This window comes from Phyllostomus discolor, chromosome 6, assembly GCF_004126475.2.
Source record: "Phyllostomus discolor isolate MPI-MPIP mPhyDis1 chromosome 6, mPhyDis1.pri.v3, whole genome shotgun sequence".
NCBI lineage: Eukaryota > Metazoa > Chordata > Mammalia > Chiroptera > Phyllostomidae > Phyllostomus > Phyllostomus discolor.
In genome coordinates, this window is record NC_040908.2 from 131,000,285 (window position 1) to 131,026,438 (window position 26,154).

General features: G+C 43.9%; 1 protein-coding gene across 3 annotated transcripts in view; it reads left to right on the forward strand.

Moving 5' to 3' along the window:
• PARVA (parvin alpha) overlaps positions 1 to 26,154 on the forward strand; it is a 156,282-nt gene that overhangs the window by 119,243 nt on the left and 10,885 nt on the right. For all 3 annotated transcript variants that reach the window (XM_028516060.2, XM_036029054.1, XM_036029053.1), the window contains exons 5-12: positions 6,146 to 6,286; positions 10,357 to 10,472; positions 14,469 to 14,527; positions 16,723 to 16,742; positions 18,092 to 18,153; positions 18,886 to 18,954; positions 22,366 to 22,467; positions 23,241 to 23,313. In XM_028516060.2, coding sequence (XP_028371861.1) covers positions 6,146 to 6,286; positions 10,357 to 10,472; positions 14,469 to 14,527; positions 16,723 to 16,742; positions 18,092 to 18,153; positions 18,886 to 18,954; positions 22,366 to 22,467; positions 23,241 to 23,313 — 642 coding nt within the window. The remainder of the gene's footprint in view (positions 1 to 6,145; positions 6,287 to 10,356; positions 10,473 to 14,468; positions 14,528 to 16,722; positions 16,743 to 18,091; positions 18,154 to 18,885; positions 18,955 to 22,365; positions 22,468 to 23,240; positions 23,314 to 26,154) is intronic.

Here is a 26,154-nt window from a genome sequence, read left to right on the forward strand (position 1 = left end):
CATCGTAAATTATATAAATGTCTAACCATTTTGCTATACACCTGAAACTAATATTAAATACCATTGTAAAATAAAATAAAAAAGAAAATTATAAGCCAATGCTTCTGATGAACACAGATGCAAAATTTTTCAACAAAATATTAGTACACTGAATTCAGCAATACATTAAAAGGATCACACATTGTGATCAAGTGGGATTCATTCCAGGGATGCAAGAATATTTCTACATTCACAGATCAGTCAATATGATATACACCACATTAACAATATTAAGAATAAAAAGCATATCTCAATAGATTCAGAAAAGCATTTGACAAAATTAAGTATCCATTTATGATAAAAAAAGCCCTCGAAAAAAAATGGGTATACATGGAAGACAACTCAACATCATAAATGTTATATATAACAAGCCCATAGCTCATGGTGAAAGTTGAAAGCTCTTCCTACAATATAAAGAACAAGACAAGGATGCTCACTCTAGCCATTTTTATTCAACATAGTATTGGAAATTCTAGCCAAAGCACTTAGGCAAGAAAAAGAAATAAAAACATCCTAATCAGGAAGAAAGATATAAAACTGTTGTTAGTACTTGCAGATGACATATTATAGAATCTAAACCCTATATCTATCTACTACCCCCAAAACTATTTGTTACTAATCAATTCAGTGAAGTTGCAGAATACAAAATCAATATGCAGAAATCTGTTGCATTACTATACACTAATAGCTGTCAGAGAAATTTTAAAAATAATCTCATGTACAATTGCATCAAAAGAATAAAGTACCAGCCCTGGCTGGCGTAGCTCAGTGGATTGAGCATGGGCTGCGAACCAAAGTGTCACAGGTTCAATTCCCAGCCAGAGTACATGCCTGGGTTGCAGGCCATAACCCCCAGCAACCACACATTGATGTTTCTCTCTCTCTCTATCTCCCTCCCTTCCCTCTCTAAAAATAAATAAATAAAATCTAAAAAAAAGAAGAAGAAAATTTTCAAAAAAAAAGAATAAAGTACCAAGGAAGTAAAAGACCTGTACACTAAAAAGTATAATAAATTGATGAATGAAATTGATGAAGACACAAATAAATGGAAGATATTTTGTGTTCATGGATCGGAAAAAATGATATTGTCAAAATGTCCATACTAACCAAATCATTCTACAGACTCAACATTCCTATCAAAATTCCAGTGGAATTTTTCATGAAAATAGAAGAAAAATTCTAAAATTTGTATGGAACCATAAAAGACTACCAATAACAAAAACAATCTTGAGAAAGAAGAGCAAAGCTGAAGACATCATTCTTCTGGATTTTAAACTATATTACAAAGTTATAATAGTCAAAACAGTATGGTATTGTCATAGAAACAGAAACAGATCATTGGAACGGAACAGAAAACCTAGAAATAAAGCCACACATATTTTATGACAAAAAATTGCCAAGAATATTCAGTATCTTCAATACATAGTGTTGAAAAAACCTGACAACCACATCTGAAAAAATACACCTGGACCACTACTGTACATCATACACAAAAACTAGTTCAAAATATATTAAAAACTTGAACGTAAGATTTGTAATCATAAAACTCTTAGAAGAAAATATACATGGTATGTTTTTTGACATTAGTCTTGGCAATGATTTTTTTGGATTTGACACCAAAAACAAAACAGCAAAAATAAATAAATGCCACACATAAAACTAAAAAGCTTCTACACAGCTAAGGAGACCATCAGTACAATGAAAAGGCTACCTACTAAAAGAAGTTTTGCAAATGGTACATCTGATAAGGGGTTAATATCCAAATATATATAAACTCAAGCAACTGAATAGCAAAAAAAAATCAAATTAAAAAATGAGCAGAAGATCTTGATCAACTTTTTCCAAAAAGGACATACAGGTGGCTAACAGGTACCTGAAAAGGTGCTCAGTGTCACTAGTCATCAGGAAAATTCAAATCAAAACCACAATGAGATGTCACCTCATACCTATTATAATGTCTATTATCAAAAGACAGGAAATGTATTGGCAAAGATGTGGAGAAAAGGGGACCCTTGTGCGCTGTTGGTGAAAATGTAAATTGGTACAGCCACTATGGAAGATTATATGGAGGTTCCTCAAAAAATTAAAAATAGAACTACAATATAACCCAGTAACTCCACTTCTGGGTACTTATTTATCTAAAGAAAACAAAACCACTAACTCTAAAAGATAAGCACACCCCCACATTCCTTGAAGCATTATTTACAACAGCCAAGATACAGAAACAACTGAAGCGTTTATCAATGGATGAACAGATAAAGAAAATGTGATTTATGTATATAATGACATTTTATTTGGCCATAAAAAAAAAAGATAAAAAATCCTGTGATTTGCAACAACATGGATGGACCTTGAGGGCATTATGTTGAGTGAAATAATTCAAAATACTGTATGATCTCATTTATATGCCAAATTGAAAAAAAAAAAAAACAAAAACAGCTCATAGGTACAGAGACCAGATTGGTGGTTGCCAGAGACAGGGACATGAGGGTGAAAGTAGTCAAAAAATACAACAACAACAAAGATGAGTTACATCTGTATATATTGACATAGAAAGATACTCATGGCCTTTAGTGGTAAAACCTGTAGCAGAAAAATGTATATGCTATAATCTCACTTTCACTGATGAGAGAGAGAGAAATAGAGAAAACTCTGAGTTATACTGTACATTAGGAGCATAAAAAGATATACTTAACATGGCTAGTCAGGGTTACTCAAGATATTCTCTCAAGTACACACAATGCCAATGCCTAAAATAAAATACCCAGCAATGAAAATTAAAAGCAAAAAGAAAAATCCCAAAGCATAATAAAATAGAAAAAATTAAAGTAGAATTTCATTTTCTAAAAAATTAGTAATGCAAAAAAATAAAGCAATGCCTTAAAAGCACTTCTGAATAAACAATGCCAGATGCTTTAAAAAATGATTCTTTTTAATTTTAGGAAGACTGCATTATGATTTTAGTATCATAGACCACTTAAAACTATTGACGGAAACAGAAAAACAATGAGTGTTCCAGTAGGTTGTATAAACTCCTATTTTTTAAAAAATGAGAACAAAATGAATCAACAGTACAAAAAAAAGCTATTGACCTAGAAAACAAACTCAGAGACCTAAGATATGCACTCTGAAATGTCCAATGCCAGCAGGTTGTGAATGTGAGAATTCATAGGCAATAATATAATACAATACAGCTAGCAAAAAAAAGTAGCTCTCATGCTGCCACTCCTCCCTTCCTTTCCTCCCCAGCCCACTCTCAAGACAGTTGCCTTCTGTCCCAGCAGTCTTTTCCTCTGAGCCAAGATAAGCCTTCACAAGTTTTCTTAAATGTGGAGAGCAGTACAGATAAAATGGTGCTGGTCCCGTCAAGATAGGCTGAAGTATATAGAACAAAATGATGTCACTCATGTCAATGACGATGGCTGTCAGTCTCTCATGATACTTTGGTTCAAGAAGGAAACTACCTATGTCACACTAGGTGCCCTGCCAAATGCCTGCCAGGGCAGCATATCCAAGATACCAGCACACAGATGCATCTGCAAAGCAGGGCACACCTACTGATAGAGTACTGGGGGCTCTTGGCCCCAAGCCACAGAATTTCCAGCTCAATGAGGTGCCAAAAATTTGGGTATAATTGAAGTGGACTTCAGACTGACCACCGAGACAGCAAATCTCCCACCACGAGATGCTGTTCCACGCTACTCTGGGCAGCACACCACTGGAGGCTCTGTCTGCCTGAGCTCTGGAACTTCCACACCACCTGAGGCACCACTCCAATTCGACTAAGACACCTGCTTGTCCTACAGATGACTGGGCTTCGGCCTTGGATCTAGTCAGCAGAGATCTTCCTTGCAAGATGCTGATGGCTCACTACCTGCTGCTCTGTCTCCTGGACCTGGCCTGAAACTCTGGGACTCGAGTTCATTAATCCCCCATTGATTGTTGTGTGTTGATTCTGTGTGATGTTACAGAGGATAGAATATTAATGTAATGTTCTATCTTGTGTTGACCTACATTTAGTAAAAGCGGAGTCTGGGCAACAGCTGTTGTGGCTCTCACCTGGTTCCTTGCCGCTACCAGGTATGAACTCAGCCAGGTAACCTACTTCCCCAGAACTGGAGGTGCACCCTGACTTACTGGACAGACTGTAATGTGACCCTCCTTGGGAGGTACAGCCTCTGGGGGTTGTCCTAAGGGTGCTCGGTAGCACTTTGGGCATCCTCTACCAACCTATCAAAGTTGTAGTTGCAGTGTCACCAGAAAACAGCTTGTCATTTCCTCAGCAGCAGAAGATCCAATATAAGAATTCACAGCCTAAAAATGAAAAAGGCACGCAAGGTTCTCTTCAAGATTTAACAAGTCTTCAAGAGGAAGACATTGAGATAGTATATGCTTATTAAATCCCTGAACTTTAGAAATACAGAATGATGGCTTCAGGCAGCTAACGAGAAAGATAATAGTTTGGGGCATGAGAAATAAGAATAGTTTGAGATCATCCTGTTAAAGTGCTGAAAAGAAATCTTAAATCCACAAGAGCTTCAGAAACTCTCCAATGAGCAACTCCATTATCCCTGACGAATCACCCAGGGGCATTTGCCTGGGATCAGCTAGAGCTACTTAAAAATAAAATGAATAATGCAAGCAATAGGGTAATCACTGATATATGGTCAAGTTTAATTACTTTGTATGACAGCCCTTAAAAATGAGGGTAAAATACTTTAAATACATTTCAGAGTGTCAATTCTATTAATCCTGAAGGAGTTGTAGAGGGCAATTTAGGTGAATCTAAAGAAATAATATATTTCTCATTAGGGAGTCCAGTTGTTCTTTTTAATGGATAAACATAGGAATTTAGAATGAATAAAGACAAAACACAGTCTAATTATCTTAAACAATAAGGGGTTATATATTGCACACTGTAACCATTGATTTTAAAACATACCATTATATAAGTTCCACTCAAAAAGAGAAAAATGACTATTACAAGGCTTTCTTATTGCTTAGCATTTTTATATTCAGTGTTTTTGAAACTGCTCCTGTAAGCTTATTGATGGAAGTGGCCACACTATGCAGAGCGATGACTGAACGCACCGTGTGGAAGAGGTGAAAACGCTCATCTCTTCCATCTGCCTGACAGCATTGGTAGGATGCCATCAATTTTAAGACACAACCTGATTTCAGGATTGTTAAAAGGTTAAAAAAAAAAAGTGTGCCTTAGAATTGATGAACTAGAACATGCCAAATGAGTTACTTTCGAGGTGGATTTTAAAGGGAAAAACGTCCTTCAAACAGATAAATATGATTCAGTGTGACACTTATACTACAAGGAATGTACACAATGCCTTGAATAAGGACTTGACTGCTGCCCGGGGAAGCACAGAAGGCTTTCCAGTTGGGGCACAGAGCTATCCTTGGAGTAGGCAAAATTGAAAAGAGGAGAGAGAAATAAAAAAAAGGAAGAAGAGGGAGAACCCAGAATGATAGAAAAAAGGAGTTTAAATATGATGGACTGCCCTGGCTGGTGTGGCTCAGTGGATTGATTGGGCGCTGGCTCTGTGAACCAAAAGGCTGCCAGTTCGATTCCCAGTCAGGGCACATGCCTGGGTTGCGTGCCAGGTCCCCCAGTTGGCATGTGAGAGGCAACCTATCCATGTTTCTCTCACACATTGACGTCTCTCTCCCTCCCTTCCCCTCTCTCTAAAAATAAGTAAATAAAATCTCTTAAAAAATGAAAATAAATGTGATGGATTGGGGTAAAGTTCCCACTGCAAAGGTCCTCAGATCTTATAATTTGGGGATTTGGGCATGATCACGAGGTTTTTTACAATACTGGCCCCACCAGTGTCCCTCATCAACAGGCGTACCTCGGAGGTAGTGTGGGTTTGGTTCCAGATCCCTGCAATAAAGCAAGTTGTAATCTTTTTGCTGAGTCCTGCCTTCATTTTGTAAAAACCATAACATCTATGAAGAGCAATAGAGCAAACTGCAATAAAACAAAATATGCTTATATGTACTTGAGTGAGTGAGTGAGTGAGTGAGGACAGGCACTTGCATTAGGGTTGTCTAGGCAAAGATCACAGCTATTCTTGTTTCCTTGTCCCGCCAGAGAAACTTGAGAGTGAGAAGCTGAATGTTGCTGAGGTCACCCAGTCTGAGATTGCTCAGAAGCAAAAGCTGCAGACTGTCCTGGAGAAGATCAATGAAACCCTGAAACTTCCCCCCAGAAGCATCAAGTGGAATGTGGACTGTGAGTTTTGCAAAGAAAAATGGGTCTGGTAAATGATGCCTCTGGTCTCTACTGTGGTTTCCCCAAGAAGCCATCCAGCAAACTGCTGTGTGGTGGGTGCACACCCATTTACCTTCCTAAGGGAGGACACCTCTCACACACACAGAACCTGTCCTCCATACTTCTGGGGCAAGTAACAAATGTCAAATCCAGTGTGCCTTTCTGTAGAAGCTCCTGTAAGACTGGGAGAGGAAGAAAACTCATATTCATTGAGCTACTTGTGTACCCCAGCCCAACCTTCTGAGAATGCTCTTGTCTCCAGTTTGTAGGGGCTTCAGGAACCTGAGATCCCTAAATTCGGGCAGCGGAGAAGCCGGGGAGCAAGGAAATGGGACAAAGCCCTCAGGCTTCCTCTCACTCACTCATTTTCTGGGGAAAGAAAAAGGATATGGCTGAGGTTGTAGGTGCTGGAATGATTTTTAAATTCAGGTTTCACAGCTAGGTAACTTGAAGATCTCAGAAAGTATAAACCTTTTATTTATTTTTTTGCTGCCTCAAGGGTCTGGATGTCTAATTTGGACTTAATGAGGCCATATCAAAACCAATATTAAGTCAGCAAATTGGGTGACTCCACAGTGACATTCTTTCCCATAGGGAATCCAGAGTTGTTTTGCTCTTTGCAATAGATAAAAATGTGAATTTATATTGATAAAGTGATTTAGACTGTGTTCTTTGCCTTTGTTTTAAGTATGAAAGGGTTTAATATTATATCTGATTGCATCCAATTTATAAAACCTAAAATGGACACATCCCCCATAAAAACACCTTTCAGACTTGGCGAAGAAAAAGGAATCTTTACCTCTCGACTTAGGGCCCCAGTAGCTGCCAGTCACAATCTCTTCAGCAGGTTTCTCACATCTGACTTTGGAGGTAAGATGCCAAGTACCTCCTTCAGCGTAATTACACCTTTGCTTGCACAGTGCGATGAGCTGCCTCTCACAGCACTTGGAACAGGGCGTCCTGTGCTGAGGGAGACGATGAGGAATGAGGGCAGGAGCGGGGGAGGCCATGTCCCTGGGCCCTGGGTGCTACCTAGCCTATGTCTCAGGAATCCTAATAGTGTTCAGTGGGAGAGAAAAAAGGAGGCTTGATCACTAGTTTGAGAAATGTATCTGCATTTTGGAAATCAACAACATTTAGAAGCATTAACACATAAAGTCATAAACATTAAAGTCCTCCCACCAAGACCCCTGTTTGTTTTTATTCTATTTCCCATACCTCTGAGTGTGTACCATCTCCATGCACCCTTCCTAATGAAACAAAACACCTTTTAACTTACCAGGGAACCCAATTTGGGGAAGGCTGAGATAAGAGAATAAAATTTTTAAAAGCCTCATGAGGACCATCATTGGCTTTGAATGATTTGTTTCACATTACTTTCATTTCTTATAGGAAAATGTGCATGAGTAAAGTAATCACTCATACTACCACTCTTGTCTGGCTGTTTTCATCTTTGCCCAGCCCTGCCTCTATCAATGCATACTTTTACTTGATGAAGTTAGGTACATCTTGTGTTTTGTTATTTTCACGTAAGAGTAAGTCATACGTATTTTCTGTATTCCCCTGTGGTCTTCATTTTTTTGATAACTGCTCTATTTCATGGGGTAGATATCCCATAGTTACCTTAAACCCTTTGTCGTTGACATTGATCCGTTTAGGACGTTTGGCAGCCTGCTGCTAATCTCAGCTGGTGCCAAGCTGAATGTCTTAGGTTGTGTCTCTTTTTGCTTCTCTTGAATCATCCCTGTCATAGATTCCCATAACTGAGATAAATTACTAAGTTGGAGAGAAGAGTTACCTCGATGACTAGCTCCCCGGGATGTCTCGGGGCTCCGAGGACTGCTGGGCTTATGCACCAGCAGCAGCAGTGGTTCCTTCCATGAGGAATGTGGGAGGCATAGGCCCTGGGGGAAGCTCCGTCCCTCCGCTCTGTTATCTCTCCCTGTCAGTCGTTTCTGAGGACACTGTGTTACTTTCCATGCGGGGTAACAGTGATGAGGAGAAGCAGCTGTGGCGGGCTGCAGTTAGCACTCAGGAACCAGAGCAGTTATATATTTTTTTTCATCCATTTTACCTAATAACTTTTAGAACAAACGTTTTCTCTGCTTAATTTAAAACAAAACAAAACAAAACAAACACTGGTCTAAACCATCCTCCTGCTATTGGACCTAGTGTTTTCCAGGTTTTTTTCAGTGATAATGCATTACACAATATTTAACAACTTTGTACATGTAGTATGTGTGTGTGAGAGAGAGAGAAAGAAACTGTAATTATTTCTTTTGAAAACGATTCCCAGGAGGAGGGAGCACTCATTGAAAGAGTCTGGCATCTGTGTGGTGCTTACGACACAGCTCTATGTATTGCTCACCATGACAGTCGAGATGACGCACGATGTCACCAATGTGTAAGAACAACCTTTTGAACCGCAGCTCCTCGAACATTATGTTTTGTCATGAAAAGGGAGAGAGGTGGCATGCATCCTACAATTCCCAGTGACTAGACTGATGGTGTGGCAGTTCTCATAGCATCGGGGAGCACACCACGTCAGTGGGTCAGTCCCACACTGGGAGCCTTTTCTGAGGCTATAACTATGGGTGAAACTTTGACAATGGCCAGAAGCCCAGAACTGAAAACTTCTGGAAGGCAGAGTTAGAAGCAGATCATTTGTTGTTTGATGGTGGTGTTGAGCTGCTGTTCACAGTCAGTAGAAAACCTTCTTTGAAGTAGCAGTGATAACAAGAAACTCTAATGAGTTCCCAAGGAATGTCTGAATCATTTCCTTTTCTTGGTGATTTCTCAAAGCTTCTGTGGAGCAGACTCATCAATCCTAGCACAGACACTCTAATAGTGGGCCCAGATCATGCTAAGTACAAAAAAAAATGGGCACTTTCTGTTCTTTCCTTAAGTGTCCCTGTAATAAAGAACCATGAGGCTGGAAGGACTGTGAAGACAGGTCAAGTATCTGGTGACCCTTCCCTCATATGAGAAACAAAAGGGAGAAAGTTGACGTGGTTCAATTGCCTCAATGCCAGGCACTTCCTCAAATTATAGTAAAAATTATCAACCATTCCTAGGCATCTGCTATGTATGGGCTAGGAGCTTTGCCTACATTACCTCTGGAAATTCTTACAACTTATATTGCTGCACTGGCGCAGTTATCCCCATTTGTGAAGATGAGCAGAGTGAGGCTCAGAGTCCTTGAGTGGCCTACCCACGGTCTTACAGGCAGTAAGTAAAGGGTAGAGTTGTCGAGTCAGAACTCAAACTTTATCCTGTACATGCCCGATTACATCACAGTCTTTTTCGCCTCATTTCTACTGAGAAAACTACAACCCAGAAGTTGCCCAGCTTTCTCTATAAATGGCTTAACATCCAGCACATTGCTCAGTAGTTGCAGAGGCCAACTGGGTCATAAATATTCCCTCCTAGTGATTCCCTAAGGGGCACTGCTTACCCTGACCATATATAACACTCAAGAGAGCACAAAGCCCTGTAGATATCTTTCACGCTATTCTCCAGGGATCTTTAAAGACCTGATCCAAGGAAGGGATCCAGTGTTCCTGACTCAGTGTCCATTTATTGAGAGCCTGCTTTGAGCATAGCCTTGAAACAAGGGTAGTGGTAATAACCCAAAGTGTTCATTCACAATCAAGTCAGAAGAGAGGGAGGGTGCAAAGCAGATATGTCCATGGTTATTAAAATAGAGTAAACAAAAACATGGATGTGTTGGAGAGCTGATCTGAGCTCAGAATTCAGCCACTGTCAGGGTCTCTATGGGAACCCTGGATTAGAGTAGAGAGGCACTACGTTGAAAACCCATCGATAACATGTTTTAAGAAGCAGCTCCTTGGGACCTGGCCAAGAATGAGGGGGCCCAGGGTGACATCTGTGTTGACTAAGGGTGTCTGTCCCCTGATTCTTGGGTGGGATAAAAGAACCAATGGATGTGGTACAGCTACATTTGGACTCTCTGCTTGTATCTGCCTAGAACCTAGAAGATCCTCTAATTTTTTTATCATCATTTATTTCAGCTGTTCATGCCAAGAGCTTGGTAGCCATCCTGCATCTGCTGGTTGCTCTGTCCCAATATTTCAGGGCACCAATCCGACTCCCAGACCATGTTTCCATCCAAGTAGTCGTGGTCCAGGTAAGACACAAACCCCTACAAACATCTGCACCCTTAAAGAGGTGTGAAGGCTGAGTTCTGATGAGAGCTAAGGCACACTGGGTAGCTTGTTAGGACAGCTGAATGCATGTTGGGTGTTCTCGGGTATGCTGTACGTTGGGAAGCATGTGACTGAACTTTCTGATGTGTGTGGACTTATCTCTAGTAAGTGTGCAAAGGGCGGAAGAGTGTGTGCTTGTATATGGGAATGCCTTGTGTGGGGCATGTACCTGGGGTTTACATGTTATTCTCAGGAAGGTGTCTATGTAACATACATTTCAGGGTGTATGGTGTGTATGTTTGTGAGGTGTATTTAGTAGGATCAGGAGGAAAGAGGTGTTGATGTGTGTGTGTGTGTGTGTGTGTGTGTGTGCACATGTACCCTGCAAGCCATAGAGAATCATTTTGAGGGTAAAGAGTGTACTGGGAACAGACGAATGTAAGGGCTTAGGTACGTGTGTGTTTGAGAGACCCCAACGGGCTATGTCCATATTGAGGGTGCTGCCACTTTTCACTCACCCAGAGAAGCACAGCTGGGATCTCAAGTCATCTTTTCCAGATCGTTAGATGGACTTTCCACTCACAGGGCCGTGTATTTTCCACAGTGAGGGTGTGCACACGCCCTGTGACTATCTCACTCTACCCCAACCCCGTTAGAGGCTTAAATTCAATTTCATTTTCCAACTCTATGCCATTTAGCAGAAGGTTGTCATTTTGTGTGTTTGTATCTGTTCTTTTCCAAATAAACATGCTGCAAGGAAGAACCCCGCTTAGAAGCAGCTTCCTGAGTCTCCAATGTTCCGGAATAGAGCACAATATGGCAGTTCTGCTGCCCTTGGGGAGGAAGAGCTTTGAGGGCTGGTAAGCTTGCCTCACCAGACCAGGCCAGTTTCAAGGACAAAAAGGTCTCTGAGCCGAGCTTTCAGGGATCAGACATTAACGGAAGAAGACTCAGGGTGCTGCTCAGTCAGCTGCTCAGTTGTGCCCTAATGAAAAAGTATTTCTTTGACACCTTCTGGGTACTGGACTTGCTAAGCATCGAGGGGGTATAATGGGAATATGACACCTTGGCCCTGCCTGCCAAGAGATAAGCAGCAGAGAGCACCATCAGAAGCCCCCAGTCAATGCGAATGTGTGTGGTTCAGACACTAAGTGCAGCTGACTGAAAGGGACTAATTGGCCTCATTTATTGAGCACTCAACTGTGTCAAACATGGTGCTAAGCATTTTCTGTCTGCTACGGATACGTGGCCAGCCCAGAGCTTGCTGGTACAAGCATCTTCCTAGTGGATACAGGCCATCTCTACTGTGTTATTTTTACCAATCAATAATGTGTGAATCCATTTCATTATATTTTTTTAAAATTATGATTCAAAATCTGAGCAGAAGAGTGGGGGCTCCTATTTTGAAACAGTGGTCACAACAGCCCATGCCTCCTGCCTTATTTTGAGCTCAATTATGGCCCATATGAAGGCTGTTGTTCATTTAATTTCTCCTGTAGCCAGTTTTGTTAGCATGAGGGAGAAAAGAGGACACATTACATAAAATGGCATCAATGCATGTCAGGTTTGATGGGGTACTTTGCTTTATCAAGTTAAACAGGCACAGAAGCAGGACTCAGAATTGGCTGTGAGTCACTGAACTACAGAGAGCTCCTTAGGGAACAGATAATGGAGCAGGCTGAATCAGGATGCTGTGTGAGGGGTTATTTAACCCAGATTTCTTTTCCTTATGGTATAGAAAAGCATTTAATTCTGCATGATGTTGAGGGTGAGGTTTATGTCTGTGAATGGCCTCACAAGACAAGGACACAGATTCCATCGGCCCCGTGTGAAAATTTTATGTTATGTTAAAGCTGAATTTGGAAAAAGTTCTGATTTATCGTCACTGGATCTCCTTTAAATGATGCCTTTAACGTCCTCTTTTGCTTTGACAATCCATTCTTCTTCGTCTAATCCAGATATACTCTTGGCCTTTACGCAGCTCTACCTTTCCTTCTGTCAAAGTATTTTGTAAGAACACTAGGTTCTGTGGCTGTTGAGAATGGGAAGAGAATGTTCTGGAAGTTTTGGCAGAAGGGTCAAGAAGGCAGGCTTCTATTGAGACACCAGCACTTGGAGGGTCCTTTCTGGACACTCACCTCCGCCTTTGTGGAAAATGAGTTTGTTCTGACAACTGCTTCCATGCCCAGACCACCCTCCAAGTACAGCTGACTGACTATAAGGGAACCTGAGAAAGTGAATCTCCCTCCTCAACACCCATCAGAAGTCCTTTCCAAATCCGAACGCTCCTTCCTTAGCCCCCATGCCCACGTGATGGGGTTTAAATGCTAAACCAGCACTCAGTCGACTCCCCTTTGACTCATGGCACCCTCCCTCCCAACTGCCTCCTGAACGCATTGTGCTCTCCTCACTCTGCCTTTTTGCTCAGCTCCCCCCACTGGAATGGCCTCTCCTTTGTGTCCAGCCAAATCCTGTGTGTCCTTTAAGTTCCAAGTCAAGGACCTCTCCCCTTGGAAGGTTTCCCAACCATCTCCACTGAAAGTGCCTGCTCTTGTCCTGCACTGAGCACTTTCTTTCCGCATAGGGTGACCACATGATTTATTATCCATGACACCTTTGAGATTGAAAAGGGATCCTTGTGATCTCAACTGAACTGGGTCATCAGGTTTCTCCCTGGCTGGGGGAAACCATGCTTACCTACCTGCTTCATCTATGCTGTTTTACTCTGTGTTTCTCGAGTCCAGGACCAATGTCATGCATTCCATACTGTTTGCTCCAAGGTCAACACGGGGGCTTGTACACAGAAGGCACTGATTAGTACACAGAAGACAGATTGTACACAGAAGACACGTTTGGGTCATAGGCAGAAAGAGCAGGACTGTGTGGGTGGGGGCGGCGGGCAGGGGATTGAGATCCCTGGGCAGGCCTGAGCCCTGGCCACATGCAAAGCCAGGTAAAGTTCGTTTTGAGCATCCCTGCTCCACCTTTCCTCTATCTTCCCTTGAACAAGGAGAGCAAAGTGAAAAGAGCAGGGACCTCTAAGCCAGCCTGACTTGAGTTCAAACTCTGGCTCTGCCACTTTACTCACCTGTGAGTTCCTTAATCTCTCTGACCTCAGTTTCTTCATCTCCAAAGTGGGGAACATTTTGCTAACCACAGAGGATTTAACGTGGTAACAGCCCTGCCCCCCTTCCCCTCACCCTTCACTGCTGTCTTTTCTGGCATTTCCCCCATCACAGCTGACTCACAGCTGACCCACACCATGCAAGCCTTGCCCAGACTCGAGGAAACTCACTCCCCTCCCTCATGGTGGCTGATGGGGGTCCAGAGTGCTACCTGTGTGGACCCCACTATGCATGTGCCTTAGAAAGGGTCCAAGATGTCAAATACATGGATGACTGGGTAGATTGGTGGGTGGGTCTCCAAAGTATTTAACCTTTTCTCAGAGAGTAAGCTAGTTACCTGAGGACTGCACTAGTTATTTAAAAGCTCCCATATTTACCCATTACAAAAAACGAAGAACAAAAAAAAATCTCTCTATTTGAATTCTTCAAGTTGGCCTCAGTTCCTCCACCCCAGTCCCCCAGCTAAATGTGTTTCTCAGCTTCCCTCTGCGGCCCCAGCTGGAGGGCAGACACACCCTGGCCTTCATTTCCATTCGGTTTACTGCAGATTACTCCAGGAGGCAAACAGTGTGCTTCCAGCAGAATGTCTTCCAATAAAGAAAGAAAAGATGCACCATCCAAGAAACAGCCTACTTGTTTGGACTAAACATGAACTGCACTTAAGTACAAATGGTACAGTCCGGCCCCGGGAAGTCAGGGGCCTCATTTCTCTTCTGGAAGTCTCTCAACTCCAGAGTCATTTCTTAACACCAGTAACTTTCTCAGTATCAGGAATGCTAATCAGCTTTTCATATTTTTCTAAAGCATATTTTTCTCTCCTCCTCCCAACCCTTCTCCCCACCCCTGTTTCAGAAACGAGAAGGAATCCTCCAGTCTCGGCAAATCCAAGAGGAAATAACTGGTAACACAGAGTATGTCAACACCATTGTTGCCAGCGATTCTGTAATGGAACACAGATGTTTCTCCGAAATTCGTCCATTTGCTGATATTTAGTTTTCATTTATTGGGAGTGCAAGAGGGATTAGACTTCAGCCAATGATTATAGTTTAGCCTTTTCCATGCATTCAAAACATGCCTCTCAGTGCTTAAGGTACAAACTTGGGTGGGGAAGTGGGGAGAGAGAATTAGCGATGATTGAAAAATTCTAATTTTGTGGCACGCCAGGAAAAAAGTGTGCCCCCCAAAGCCAACCAGCGTGAAATCGGCATGCTATAAACATGGGATTGAATTTAAACTGCTAACCTTCAAAAGGACATTTTTCTTCCTTTTCTGAATCTGACTTGGTCACGTGCCATGACCCAGAAAGCCCCTCTCCACCTGAGAGTGGTGCTTTTGTTGTTTTCACTTACGCTAAGGAATTGGAGTATCAGAAGATGGAAGAGGTTTGCCATGGGAAAGACACGTTTGGGTCATAGGCAGAAAGAGCAGGACTGTGTGTGGGGGCGGGGGGCAGGCAGGGGTTTGAGATCCCTGGGCAGGCCTGAGCCCTGGACACATGCAAAGCCAGGTAAAGTTCGTTTTGAGCATCCCTGCTCCACCTTTCCTCTATCTTCCCTTGAACAAGGAGAGCAAAGTGAAAAGAGCAGGGACCTCTAAGCCAGCCTGACTTGAGTTCAAACTCTGGCTCTGCCACTTTACTCACCTGTGAGTTCCTTAATCTCTCTGACCTCAGTTTCTTCATCTCCAAAGTGGGGAACATTTTGCTAACCACAGAGGATTTAACATGGTAACAGCCCTGCCCCCCTTCCCCTCGCCCTTCACTGCTGTCTTTTCTGGCATTTCCCCCATCACAGCTGACTCACAGCTGACCCACACCATGCAAGCCTTGCCCAAACTGGAGGAAACTCACTCCCCTCTCTCATGGTGGCTGATGGGGGTCCAGAGTGCTGCCTGTGTGGACCCCACTATGCATGTGCCTTAGAAAGGGCCCAGGAGTTGTGGGAATTTCAGGACCCTGGTAGGGCAGAGATGAGGGGTGGCCCGTCCCCAGAGGGCCAGTTTATGGCCTGCCTCCACGTCACTCCAGGGCCCAGTCCTAGCAGCTGAGGGGGCAGCTGCTGTACGAGGCACACTGATTCTCGGCCTTGGATCTGCGAGGGGTGGGCAGAAAGCTGCCCTGGCTCAGTCCTGCTGTGAGGGGAGCAGTATTCCTCACCCTCCTGCCCCCACCTCCCCTGCCCTTTGCCGGGCTTGTCCATGTCCCACTATTTCACCTTCTGGAAAAGGGCAGACATATCTGAGAGCAGCCTGTGAGACGCCCCCGAATTGGGGAACATGATGTTTGTTTCCAGAGCAATCCCTCAGCCGCCCCTGTCCTTTCCATGGTCCCTCTCTGCCACCGTGCCACACAGACATGAACAAATACACACTCCAAAGGATGACAACACAGCACAGTTTATGAAGTGCTTTTGTATCTATCACTGTTTGTAATACGCACATGAAGCAATGATTACACCTCCTAAAACCCCACAGCCCAAAGATGGAGAAGGAGATTATCACTGGTCCATCCCACAGTTAACTCCAAGTTCGTTATTCTCTCCAGTGCACTACCCACCCATTTAATGGGTGACAGATGCACAGTTGGAATAAACTAATGAGAATGAAAAATATATTGAGAAAAAAGGTATTGAGCATTTACTATATACTAGGAATTATGCTAAAATCTTTCTACATATTAAATTATTTAATGCTCACAACATGCTATTGAGATGTGTAACATTATCCTCATTCTAGAAATAAGAGGCCTGGTGCCCAGAGAGGTTTGGTAACTTGCTCAAGGTCACACAGCAAGCAAATGGCTCTGTGGGACTTAAACCTAAGTAGTCTGCCTTTAATGCTTCTGTTCTTAGTACTTTGCTGCTTCATGGCTCTAAGTGCAGTTCTAGTTCCTGCCCTCTTTGAGATAACTATCCTGGATCAAAGCGAGGTGCAGTTTGATGGGTATCATAGGACAAACAGGAAAAAGAACTTGACCTCCCCAAGCTAATGCCCACAGCATCCTGGGCAGTGAAATTGTTAAGTGCAGAATAAAATGCCAAGAGAGCTTTGGGGCTTATCAACCAAGGGCGAGAAGATTCACGCTGTTTTCTTTCTCCTTTTCCTACAGGGCTCTTTCTGGAAGGCATGGTAAGTTATATAAAATTGTCCTATGGTGCTGGTGGCTGCCACAGGGGTCTAGTTAACTCTGCAGAAGCTGGGAAGAACAGGCACTCAGCTTGCTTTCTGCATGTGTGTCTGCACCAGCCTGGTGACAGCTGCTTGGGAGGAAGGGTCAGCTTACTGGTGGGAAGAGGAAAACTAACCAAAGCTGTGCCGCCCTTTTGCAAGTAACCAGACCATTGGCATTGTTGGGCTTCTGGATGGGTCCTGGGCATTTGTAGGGCAGTCTTGCTTCAAGTGTATTGTGAAACTAAAGGGAGGAAGTATATTTACACGCTTGGACTGTCTCCTCTACCCACTCTGCCCAGCCCTTCTAGAAGCTGCCTTCTTTCTCTTTTCTTATCACAGCTCCTATCTCTTCCAGTTCTCAGAACTCTGGGTTTGTTTATAAAGTCTGTGAATGTCAGAGATCACAATCACCTTCCTGGAAGTCTCAGATTTGCCCATTGGTGCAAGAGGAGAAAAAGACGGACCCCCAGGACCATGAACCTTCCCTGCCCCAGGTTCCTCTTGGAGACTGTTCTCATTCGCTGCCTGAGATCCCTCCATTACTTCACCTCTCAGTTCCGAGAACATGGGGGCTATAGCAAGGAAAGACCCTGCAGGGGGCATGGCTTTGCTACTTCCGCTGATCCTGTATTTACTATGCATACTTTGAATGATTCCAATAATGCTAAAACAATTCAGATCAGTATACACTCCGGTCTACACAGCACAGGCACACACATTCTCATCTCTCATCTCATGACACACCCAGGAGGTCTGTTTCTCAAGACTGTGTCTCACACAAGAGGAAGCTGAAGTGCAAAGCCTTGAAGTGACCAGATCACTCAAGAGGAGGAGCTCACATCTGCTCCTGGGCGCTGTGGTTCCCAATCTGCTTATTTATATACCCTACTAGGATGTGTTGTGTGGGTATCCTGGTTTTGATAATTATGGGGTGAAGTGATTTGATATTTGGATAACATTCTACCTCCAAAAAGCTTCAGAAACACTTTAGAACCATGACTAAATTATGATGTAATGAACACAAAGACCAAAGAGAAATAACCAGTCCCAAGTCACAGTGCCAGACAGAGCCCCTCAACCCCAGTCCAACAGAGAGTTGACGTAGAAGGTGGACACATACACACACAAGGCTCCTCAGGTAAGAATCAACCCCAAATCTGTGCCCAAAAACCAGCTTTCAGAGTTCCCAGTGTAGCCTCACACCCCAGAGAATGTGCATCTGTAGCCAACCATGTGCCCCGGACTCGGGGTAGGCTTCCCACCAGGAATCAGCTCTGTGCTTCACTGGACATTTTTCTCTCTTTCAGAACGTGATGCTTTTGACACCTTGTTTGACCATGCACCAGATAAGCTCAACGTGGTGAAAAAGGTGGGAAAGGGACGTCTGCGGGGAAAAGGATGGGGGCCAGGGTGGGAGAGTGAGATGCAGCAGAACTTTTTAGGAAAACCCATCCCTGCAGCTTTCAAACTTCCTGAAACTGGTTTCATCACCAGATCTCTGCAAACATGGGGCTTTCCTGCTCGATGTCCATTTTACCTGTCTTGTTCTCACTGGATACCTCATCCAGTCCCTTCCTTCTCCCATCTGATGATAGCATCTCTCTGGGTTCTGAGACTCTGAACACCCTGTTATCCACCTTACTGAACCCCCAGCTGTGCCTGCCTCTTCACACAGACCTCCCTCTGTTTCCCTAGTCACAGGCACCTAAGAAGGGACTGGAAGGAAGGACTCAGTGGGGTCCCCTTCCTAAATTGCCTTCAGCTCCTGGAGCCTGGGATCAGATGCTCTACCTCTCACTCTACCGTCTCAGGACCCCCAGCTCCTTTCACAGTTTGAATCACGTAATGTACGAGACTGCCAATCCTTGGGGGCTGTCCTCTCCTGTGAACTCCAGGGGCTTTGCCGAGGAGCCTCATAAGCTGCTTGCTCATCCTCACTCAGCTTGGCGGAGGGATCCAGGCCCCATGCTCTTGGCTGGGCCTCATCCTGTGTGATCACACTGGTCCTGGGCCTCACAGTGGAGTCATAGAGGGGGCCTTCGGGGGTCTGGCCCTGGGGAGAGTCTCCAACTCAATGCCCGGCCTGTGCTTTTTTTTTTAGACTCTCATCACTTTTGTGAACAAACACCTGAATAAACTGAATTTGGAGGTCACAGAACTGGAAACCCAGGTAGGTGACAGCCCTGAGGTCCTGTTCAACAGCCACCATTCCAAGTGCTCAGTCCCTGCATTGCCAGGAGGGCTTTCAGGAGGAAGGGGATTCTGTTGTGTTCAGAGGGGTGAACTGCTTGGGATTTGTCTTAATTTATTTTGAAAAGTTGCAAGAATATTATCATGAATACCCATATATTCTTCACCCACATACACCAGTTGTTAACATTTGGCCATATGTGGGTTTTTGGTTTTTTCTCCTCTCTCTCCACCCTGAGTACTTCAGCATACATCTCTAAATAACAAGCACATTCCCTTAGATAGCCACAATCCAATGATCAAATTCTGGTAATTTTAACATTGATATAATACATTAGTTAGGTTAAACCATATGAAATTGTTGATACTTGTCTACTTTTGACAGTGTCTCATAGTTCAAAAAAAAACCACTCTATTCCAGTTTTCCCAGTCACCCTAATATTCTCATGTGCTGTGTTTAGTTGTCGTGTCTCTTTAGCGACTTTTTATTACAGAACAAATCCTCAGCCTTTCTTTGCATGACATCATTTTTGAAGCATGTACAGGCCATTTGGTTCATAGAAAGTCTCTCAGTTTCCCACCTCCCACCCCCACCCCACACTCACAATTAGATTCAGGTTATGCATTTTTGGTAACAATACTACCTAAGTAATACTATGTTTTTCTCAGACACCTTGTCCACTAATGTGTTACTGGTGATAGTAACTTCGATCACTGGGACAAGTTGGCGTCTACCAAATTTCTGTACTGGAAAGCTCTTCTCCCTCCTTTATAATAACTAATCTTTACTGGGAGATTCTTTAGGATTGGGTAATGTATCCTGTTTCCCAACCTGCTTTCATTTGTAATGAGTTTTTAAAGTGTGGTTTTCTTTTGAGCACATGGTCGTCTTCTGTTGTTTTTAAAAGCAATTCCCGGGTCTGGGCCTGAGCACTGAGTGTGTCTGGACTCCGTGGAATGAGTTTATGTACTCTTCTGGGAGTTAGGGAATGCTCTGGAAAAGTGATATTTCCTCGAGTGAGCTAGAAGAGCTCCGGAACTTTCACTTCCGTTTTCCCAGGCAGGGAGCGCTATGAAAAGGAGTCTCTGCCTCCCTTTCATAAGGCATGTCTGGTGTCCGTCTGCAGGTTTTACCAGCCAGTCATCAGAACGAGCAGTCAGGGGTGGGAGCTGCCTGTATCCATGGCACTCAGAGCTGTGAGGGACCTTGACTCTAACCCCAGGTCCTCCCCTGAGTTGACAGACTAGATTTCTTTATTCTCAGCCCATTCCAACCACAGCTAGAATGAGGCCCAGTTAATTAGTTCCATGGGAGGACCTGGATTTTGACACAGATGCTGGAGTCTGCTCTCGCATTGTCCACCTTGGGGTGGCCTGGAATAAGTCATGCTTAGGTCGTATGCACTTGAGGGATAGAAGTAGGGAGGAAGCTGCTCCTATGTCAAGTTCATGTTCTGGGTCATGCGCCCATTACAAAGGCGGAGCCAGCGGCCCACCAGCCAGTTACCCAACAGAGCTCAGACTCTGGGCCCAGCCCACATTCTGGGCAATTCAGTCTAGGGTTTTGTTTTTTGTTTTTTGTTGTTGTTGTTTTTAAGTTTTCTAAGATGACTCCAAGAACTTTGGCCTTGTGCAAACTCTAGCAACCATCGTTTATGCCCACAAACACTTTGTGGCCCAGCCTCTTGTGAAAGGTTCTAGAATACCAGATATGCATCTGACCTTTCTATCATTGCTCAGGGCCTCCTCCATACCGGGAACACCTCAACCTACTCTTCCCTCAACCTCAGGCCCCTACTCTTCCACAAAGCCTGCCCCAAGGACTCAGCGCACACTCACCTTGCCCTTCCTTGAGCAGAAGACCTGAATGCCTCTGCTTAACCTAGGAATCTTTTGTCCCTCAGACCAGGTTCCCAGCCTGTCCCGCCTCTATTGTCCTTGATCAGAGGGCTAGGGCTCTAAGCATCTTATCATGATCTTCAGTGCACAGTTTTACAGGTACGAATAGCAATACAGTATGTCTTCACTTAACCTTGTCAATAGGTTCTTAGAAACTGACTAAGCAAAATGACATATAACTAAACCAATTTTCCCATAGGCTAGTTGTTATAACCAAGAGCTAAGTTCCTACAGCATATTTCTGGTCACAAAAATATCACCAAACTTCTAAGTAAGGACCCCAAACTCTTCTAGTATTAAGTGTTGGAATAAATGTGAACTATGCATCCATTTAAGAAACATTAATAAAAACAAGTAAGACAGTTCTTTCCAACCTGCTTATTCCAGTTCATGGTCACAGGTGGCGAGAGCCCATCCCAGCAGCTCAGGGCACAAAGCAGACACCCACCCTGGACAGGACGCCCTTCCATCACAGGGCCACACATGCACCCACACTCACTCAGACTGGGACAATGGAGACATGCCTGTTCACCTGACATGCACATCTTTGGGATGTGGAAGGAAACCAGAGTCCTGGGAAAAAACCCACACAGACATGAGGAGAACATGCCAACTCCACACAGACAGTGGCCTCAGCTGAGAGTATTCATTCTTCTCCTCATCACCATTATAATGTAATGATATTATCTGAGGACTTGCTATAGTTGAAATTTATTAAATGTTGCCTACATGTCAAGCAATGTTCTAGGCACTTTAGACCTGTTAACTGATTTGATCCTCATGATAACCCTGTGAAGTAGATACTATGCTACTGTCATCCCCATTTTACTGTTGAGAAAAATGAGGCACAGAGAAGTTAGGTAACTTGCTCAGATCACATAGCCAGTGAGGAGCAGAGCTAGAGGCCTAGCTCCAGAGCCCAAGTTTGCAATAGCTACACTATATGGCCTCTCAAGCAATGATAAAGTGAGATGTGAGAAAGGGAAATGCCTAGGCCTATATGATGCTAGAGTTCTTTGTTCATCAAGCAAGTCACCATAGTAGCCTCATGCCACTGGCCTTGGGTATACCCCGGCCCTTCTCTCTCTACCCCACGCTAGCTGATTCCTGCTCATCCCTCAGGCCTCCATTCAGACAGCACCTCCTCCAGGAGTCTTCCCTGTTGCCTTCAGTGGGAGAGAGTGAACTTTGTCACTTTCACACTAGCCAATGTGCTTCCTTCCATGAGAGCAACTGCTGCATTTTCTCCACATCATTCTCCCTAATGGACTATGAGCTCTTTGAGGACAGGGGCCACTGACCCATGTCTCTGGTCCACATGCCAGATAAAGGCTTAGAATATAGTCAATGCTCAGTAAATGCTGGGCCATGGGTTTGTGGCCTAAGGTCTGGACCAGCCAGGCCAGACATGTTGACATAGATAGGCCCTCTGATTGTGGTTTGGCTGGGGAGCAAAGGGGCCCAGTGCCTTCACCTGCCTCTTTCCCTCTAGTTTGCAGATGGGGTGTACCTGGTGCTGCTCATGGGACTCCTGGAGGGCTACTTTGTGCCCCTGCACAGCTTCTTCCTGACCCCAGACAGCTTTGAACAGAAGGTAAGGGAAGATGATGTGAAGGGAGGCCCTAGCCCACGTGCCCTGACTCATTTGCCTACATCTATGCTGGGGCCACCTGGGGAAAAGGCAGTGGCATCCTGTCTACCCAGGGTCTTCAGAGGTTGGAGGTGGGGCCCATTCTGATGAACACTGAGCAGCAACGAAGCTACCTGCAGACCACTGAGCATCCTGAACAGCTTTCTCCCCGCTACCCACCCCACCCCACCCTGGCCTTGGTTGCCTAGTCACATGCTCTGGCTGGATGCCATAGGCCAGTCACACCTCTCCCCAGAAGTGACAGGGAAGGTAGCTGCAAGGCTTGTCAGACTTGAGGAGCCACACTCAGCCTGGTTCTGATGCCTTTCATTGGCTACCACAGCCTGTGTGCTAGACAAGGGACATTTGATCCAAGGTGGAAACCCTTCTCTGCCTCTTAACACGTCTTGCTGTCTGATCCTTTCAACAGTGAGCATTAATGTCACTGAGTTGGAAATCCTGGCAGTTGACACAGGAACACAGTAGGACAGGGAGAGGAGCACGAACTCCTCCAGAAGCACTTGCCAACAACAGGCTGGGACTGTCCAGTTCACATTCCACATGGCCTGTCCATTTTGGTAGCCTCATTTCTGCTTCAAATTAGGGCCTCATTTTAGCTCAGCCTCCATCCCTCTAGCTACAGTAGTGGCTCCATCACTTTTGGGAGCAGGTCTCAGGATCCACAAGCGTCCAGAAATGAATGTGCAACAACACAGGCACTGCATTTCTCTTTCCAGGTCTTAAATGTCTCCTTTGCCTTTGAGCTCATGCAAGACGGAGGGTTGGAAAAGCCAAAACCACGGCCAGAAGGTACTTTGCTCTTCCCCTGGGTTTGTGACAAGATGGTGAGACCCTCTTTATGTATTAGTGTTTGGGGCACAGGGCTAGGTTCATGTTTCATAGCAGAGGGAAGAGTGTCTTTTCTGAAGCCTTCTTTCCCATTAGCAAGGGAAGGTGTGACAGAGCACAGCTGCCCAGTTTTGGAAATCCTTTGTGAACTGTAGATCACATGGCCATGGGAAGATAAAACCTGAAATCTCATGCATGGGATCACAGGGATAAGGACCCAAGCAGACATGGCACAGAGCAGAGGTGCTACAGGAACTTCCCCATGCCCAGTTTCCAGGCTCTTCTGTCTCTGGACAGGGTGCTGACCTGCCAAAGAGCAGTATCCCAGGCCAGGCAGGGGGAAGTTGCAGGAGTCACTGTTGGCAGCTCTGCTCTGAGTATGACTGCCTTTCCTGTCCTGTGCCCATCCAAACTGCCCAGAGATGATTTGTCAGAGTCAGGTTGAAAATGTAAGACTTAAAAAAAAAAGGCACAAGGAAGAAACTGCTCCACTGTTCCTTCTATGCTGGTGCTCGGAGCTGTGTGTGCATTTGTGCACATAGGAGGCATGTGTCTTCAGTAACCTCCCTGGTACATATGTTTGTTTCTGAAACTGACTGAAATATTCCATTTTACTAGCACTAGTGTGTCAATGCTATGTTGCAGATAATTTTCTGTTTATGTCAGTTTAGAACATTAAGTATGCTGTGTCTGGGCCCTTTTGCTTGTACTTTCCTGGCTGTTTAAATGCAAGTGAACAAGTAGGGATTGTGTGCTTTCACTCTCCATTACTGCGTCTGTTCTGAATTCTTCCACCCAAACCTCCACATAGAGGGGCTTCTTCACTGACTGTCCAGTGGACCTGAGACCCCATGCCTAGGCCATCCCTGACCTCAAGGCACATGTAGCCAGCAAGGGAGAGAAAAGATGCACTGGTTCCCAGAACAAAAGGACAGTGGTGATAACTGCCATGAAGAGGTGCAACTAAGAGTTTATGAGAATTGAGGAGGTGATGATCGCTTCTCTCTGGAGTGGGGAAGGGTTTGATAGAGATGATGATAGTTGGGCTAAACCATAAGGATCAGGTAGGGCTTTTGTTTGGCAATTAGGACAGAAGAGAGGCAGGTATAAGCAAAAGCTCACCTCAATCTGCACTGGCTCCCCTCCTAAGGAGCTCCAGAACCAACACAGCTGGTGGGTGGCTTCAGAACACACCAGAGCACTACCTAACAGCTCAACAAACAACACACCCAAAGGGCGGCTTTGGCTGCATTAGAGTCCTGCTAAAGTGGCTCCTGCTCCTTGGGTCAGCCCCAGTACAACAGCTTGTCTGCCATAGTCACAACCAGCCCTCACAGCCACTCAGTCTGAGGTTCCATCCCACCCCTGATGTGCCAACAACAGTCATGGCTCAACTATAATAGCAGGGCACATACAAAACACACAAGGGGCACTCAGCTCAGGTAACCAAGGAGACTGCACCACTGAGCCCCACAGGACACCTACTATATAAGGCCACTCTGCCAAGAATTGGAGATGTGGCAGGTCTACTTAATACATAGAAACAAATTCAGGGAGTCAGCCAAAATGAGGAGACAAAGAAACAAGTCCCAAATGAAAGAACAGGATGAAAATCCAGAAAATATAACTAAACAAAATGGAGACAAGCAATCTACTGAATATAGACTTCAGAACAGTGGTTATAAGAATGTTGAATGATCTTAGGGGAAAAATAGATGAACCCATGGAGGGTGTCAACAGAGAAATAGGAAATATTTACATGCAGATAGGAAACATTAAAAAATAGTCAGAAGTGAAGAATACATTACAGGGAATCAACAACAGATTAGATGAAGCAGAGGACTGAGTAAATAATCTGAAAGATAAGGCAATGGAAAACACCCATCATAATACCAAAAAGAAAAATAATTTTTAAAAATGAGGATCATGTAAGGGACCTCAGGGGCAGCATCAAGCATTCCAACATTTGCATCAGAGAGGTACCAGAAGGACAGGAGAGAAAACAAGGGATTGAAAACTTATTTGAAGAAGTAATGAAAGAAAACTTGTCCTAATCTGGTGAAAGAAACAGACATACAAATCAAGGAATTACAGAGGCCCCTAAACCAGATAGATCCAAAGAGGCCCACACCAAGACACATCATAATTAAAATGCCAAAAGTTAAAGACTAAGAGAGAGACTTTTAAAAGCAAGAGAAAAAGCAGTTAGTTACATAAAAGGGAACTCCCATAAGACTGTCATCTGATTACTCAACAGACACTTTGCAGCCCGAAAGGAATGGCAAGAAACATTCGAAGTGATGAAAGGCAAAGACATACAACCAAGAATGCTCTACCCAGCAAGGCTATCATTTACAATTGAAATAGAGATAAAGAGTTTTCCAGACAAGAAAAAGCTAAAAGAGTTCAATACCAGTAAACCAGTTTTACAATGTTAAAGGGACTTCTTTAAGAAGAAAAGATTGAAAATATAAACAATAAAATATAGAAAAAAAATTCTCACTGACAAAGGCAAACATAATAAAAGCAGTGGATCACAACTATAAAGCTAGTACAAAAGGTAAAGTAGGAAGATCATGTGTAATTACAACAATAAATTAAGAGATACACACAAACACACCAATGCAAAAGTAAAAACAAATGACAAAAACATAAATGAGGTAGGGGATGAGTGAAAATTGTAGCAATTTTAGAATGTGTTCAAACTTAAGTGACAATTATCTTAAAATTGACTGCTATATACATAGCTTACTATAGGGTGGTACAAAAGTAGGTGTATATTCTTATATTATTATTTATTAA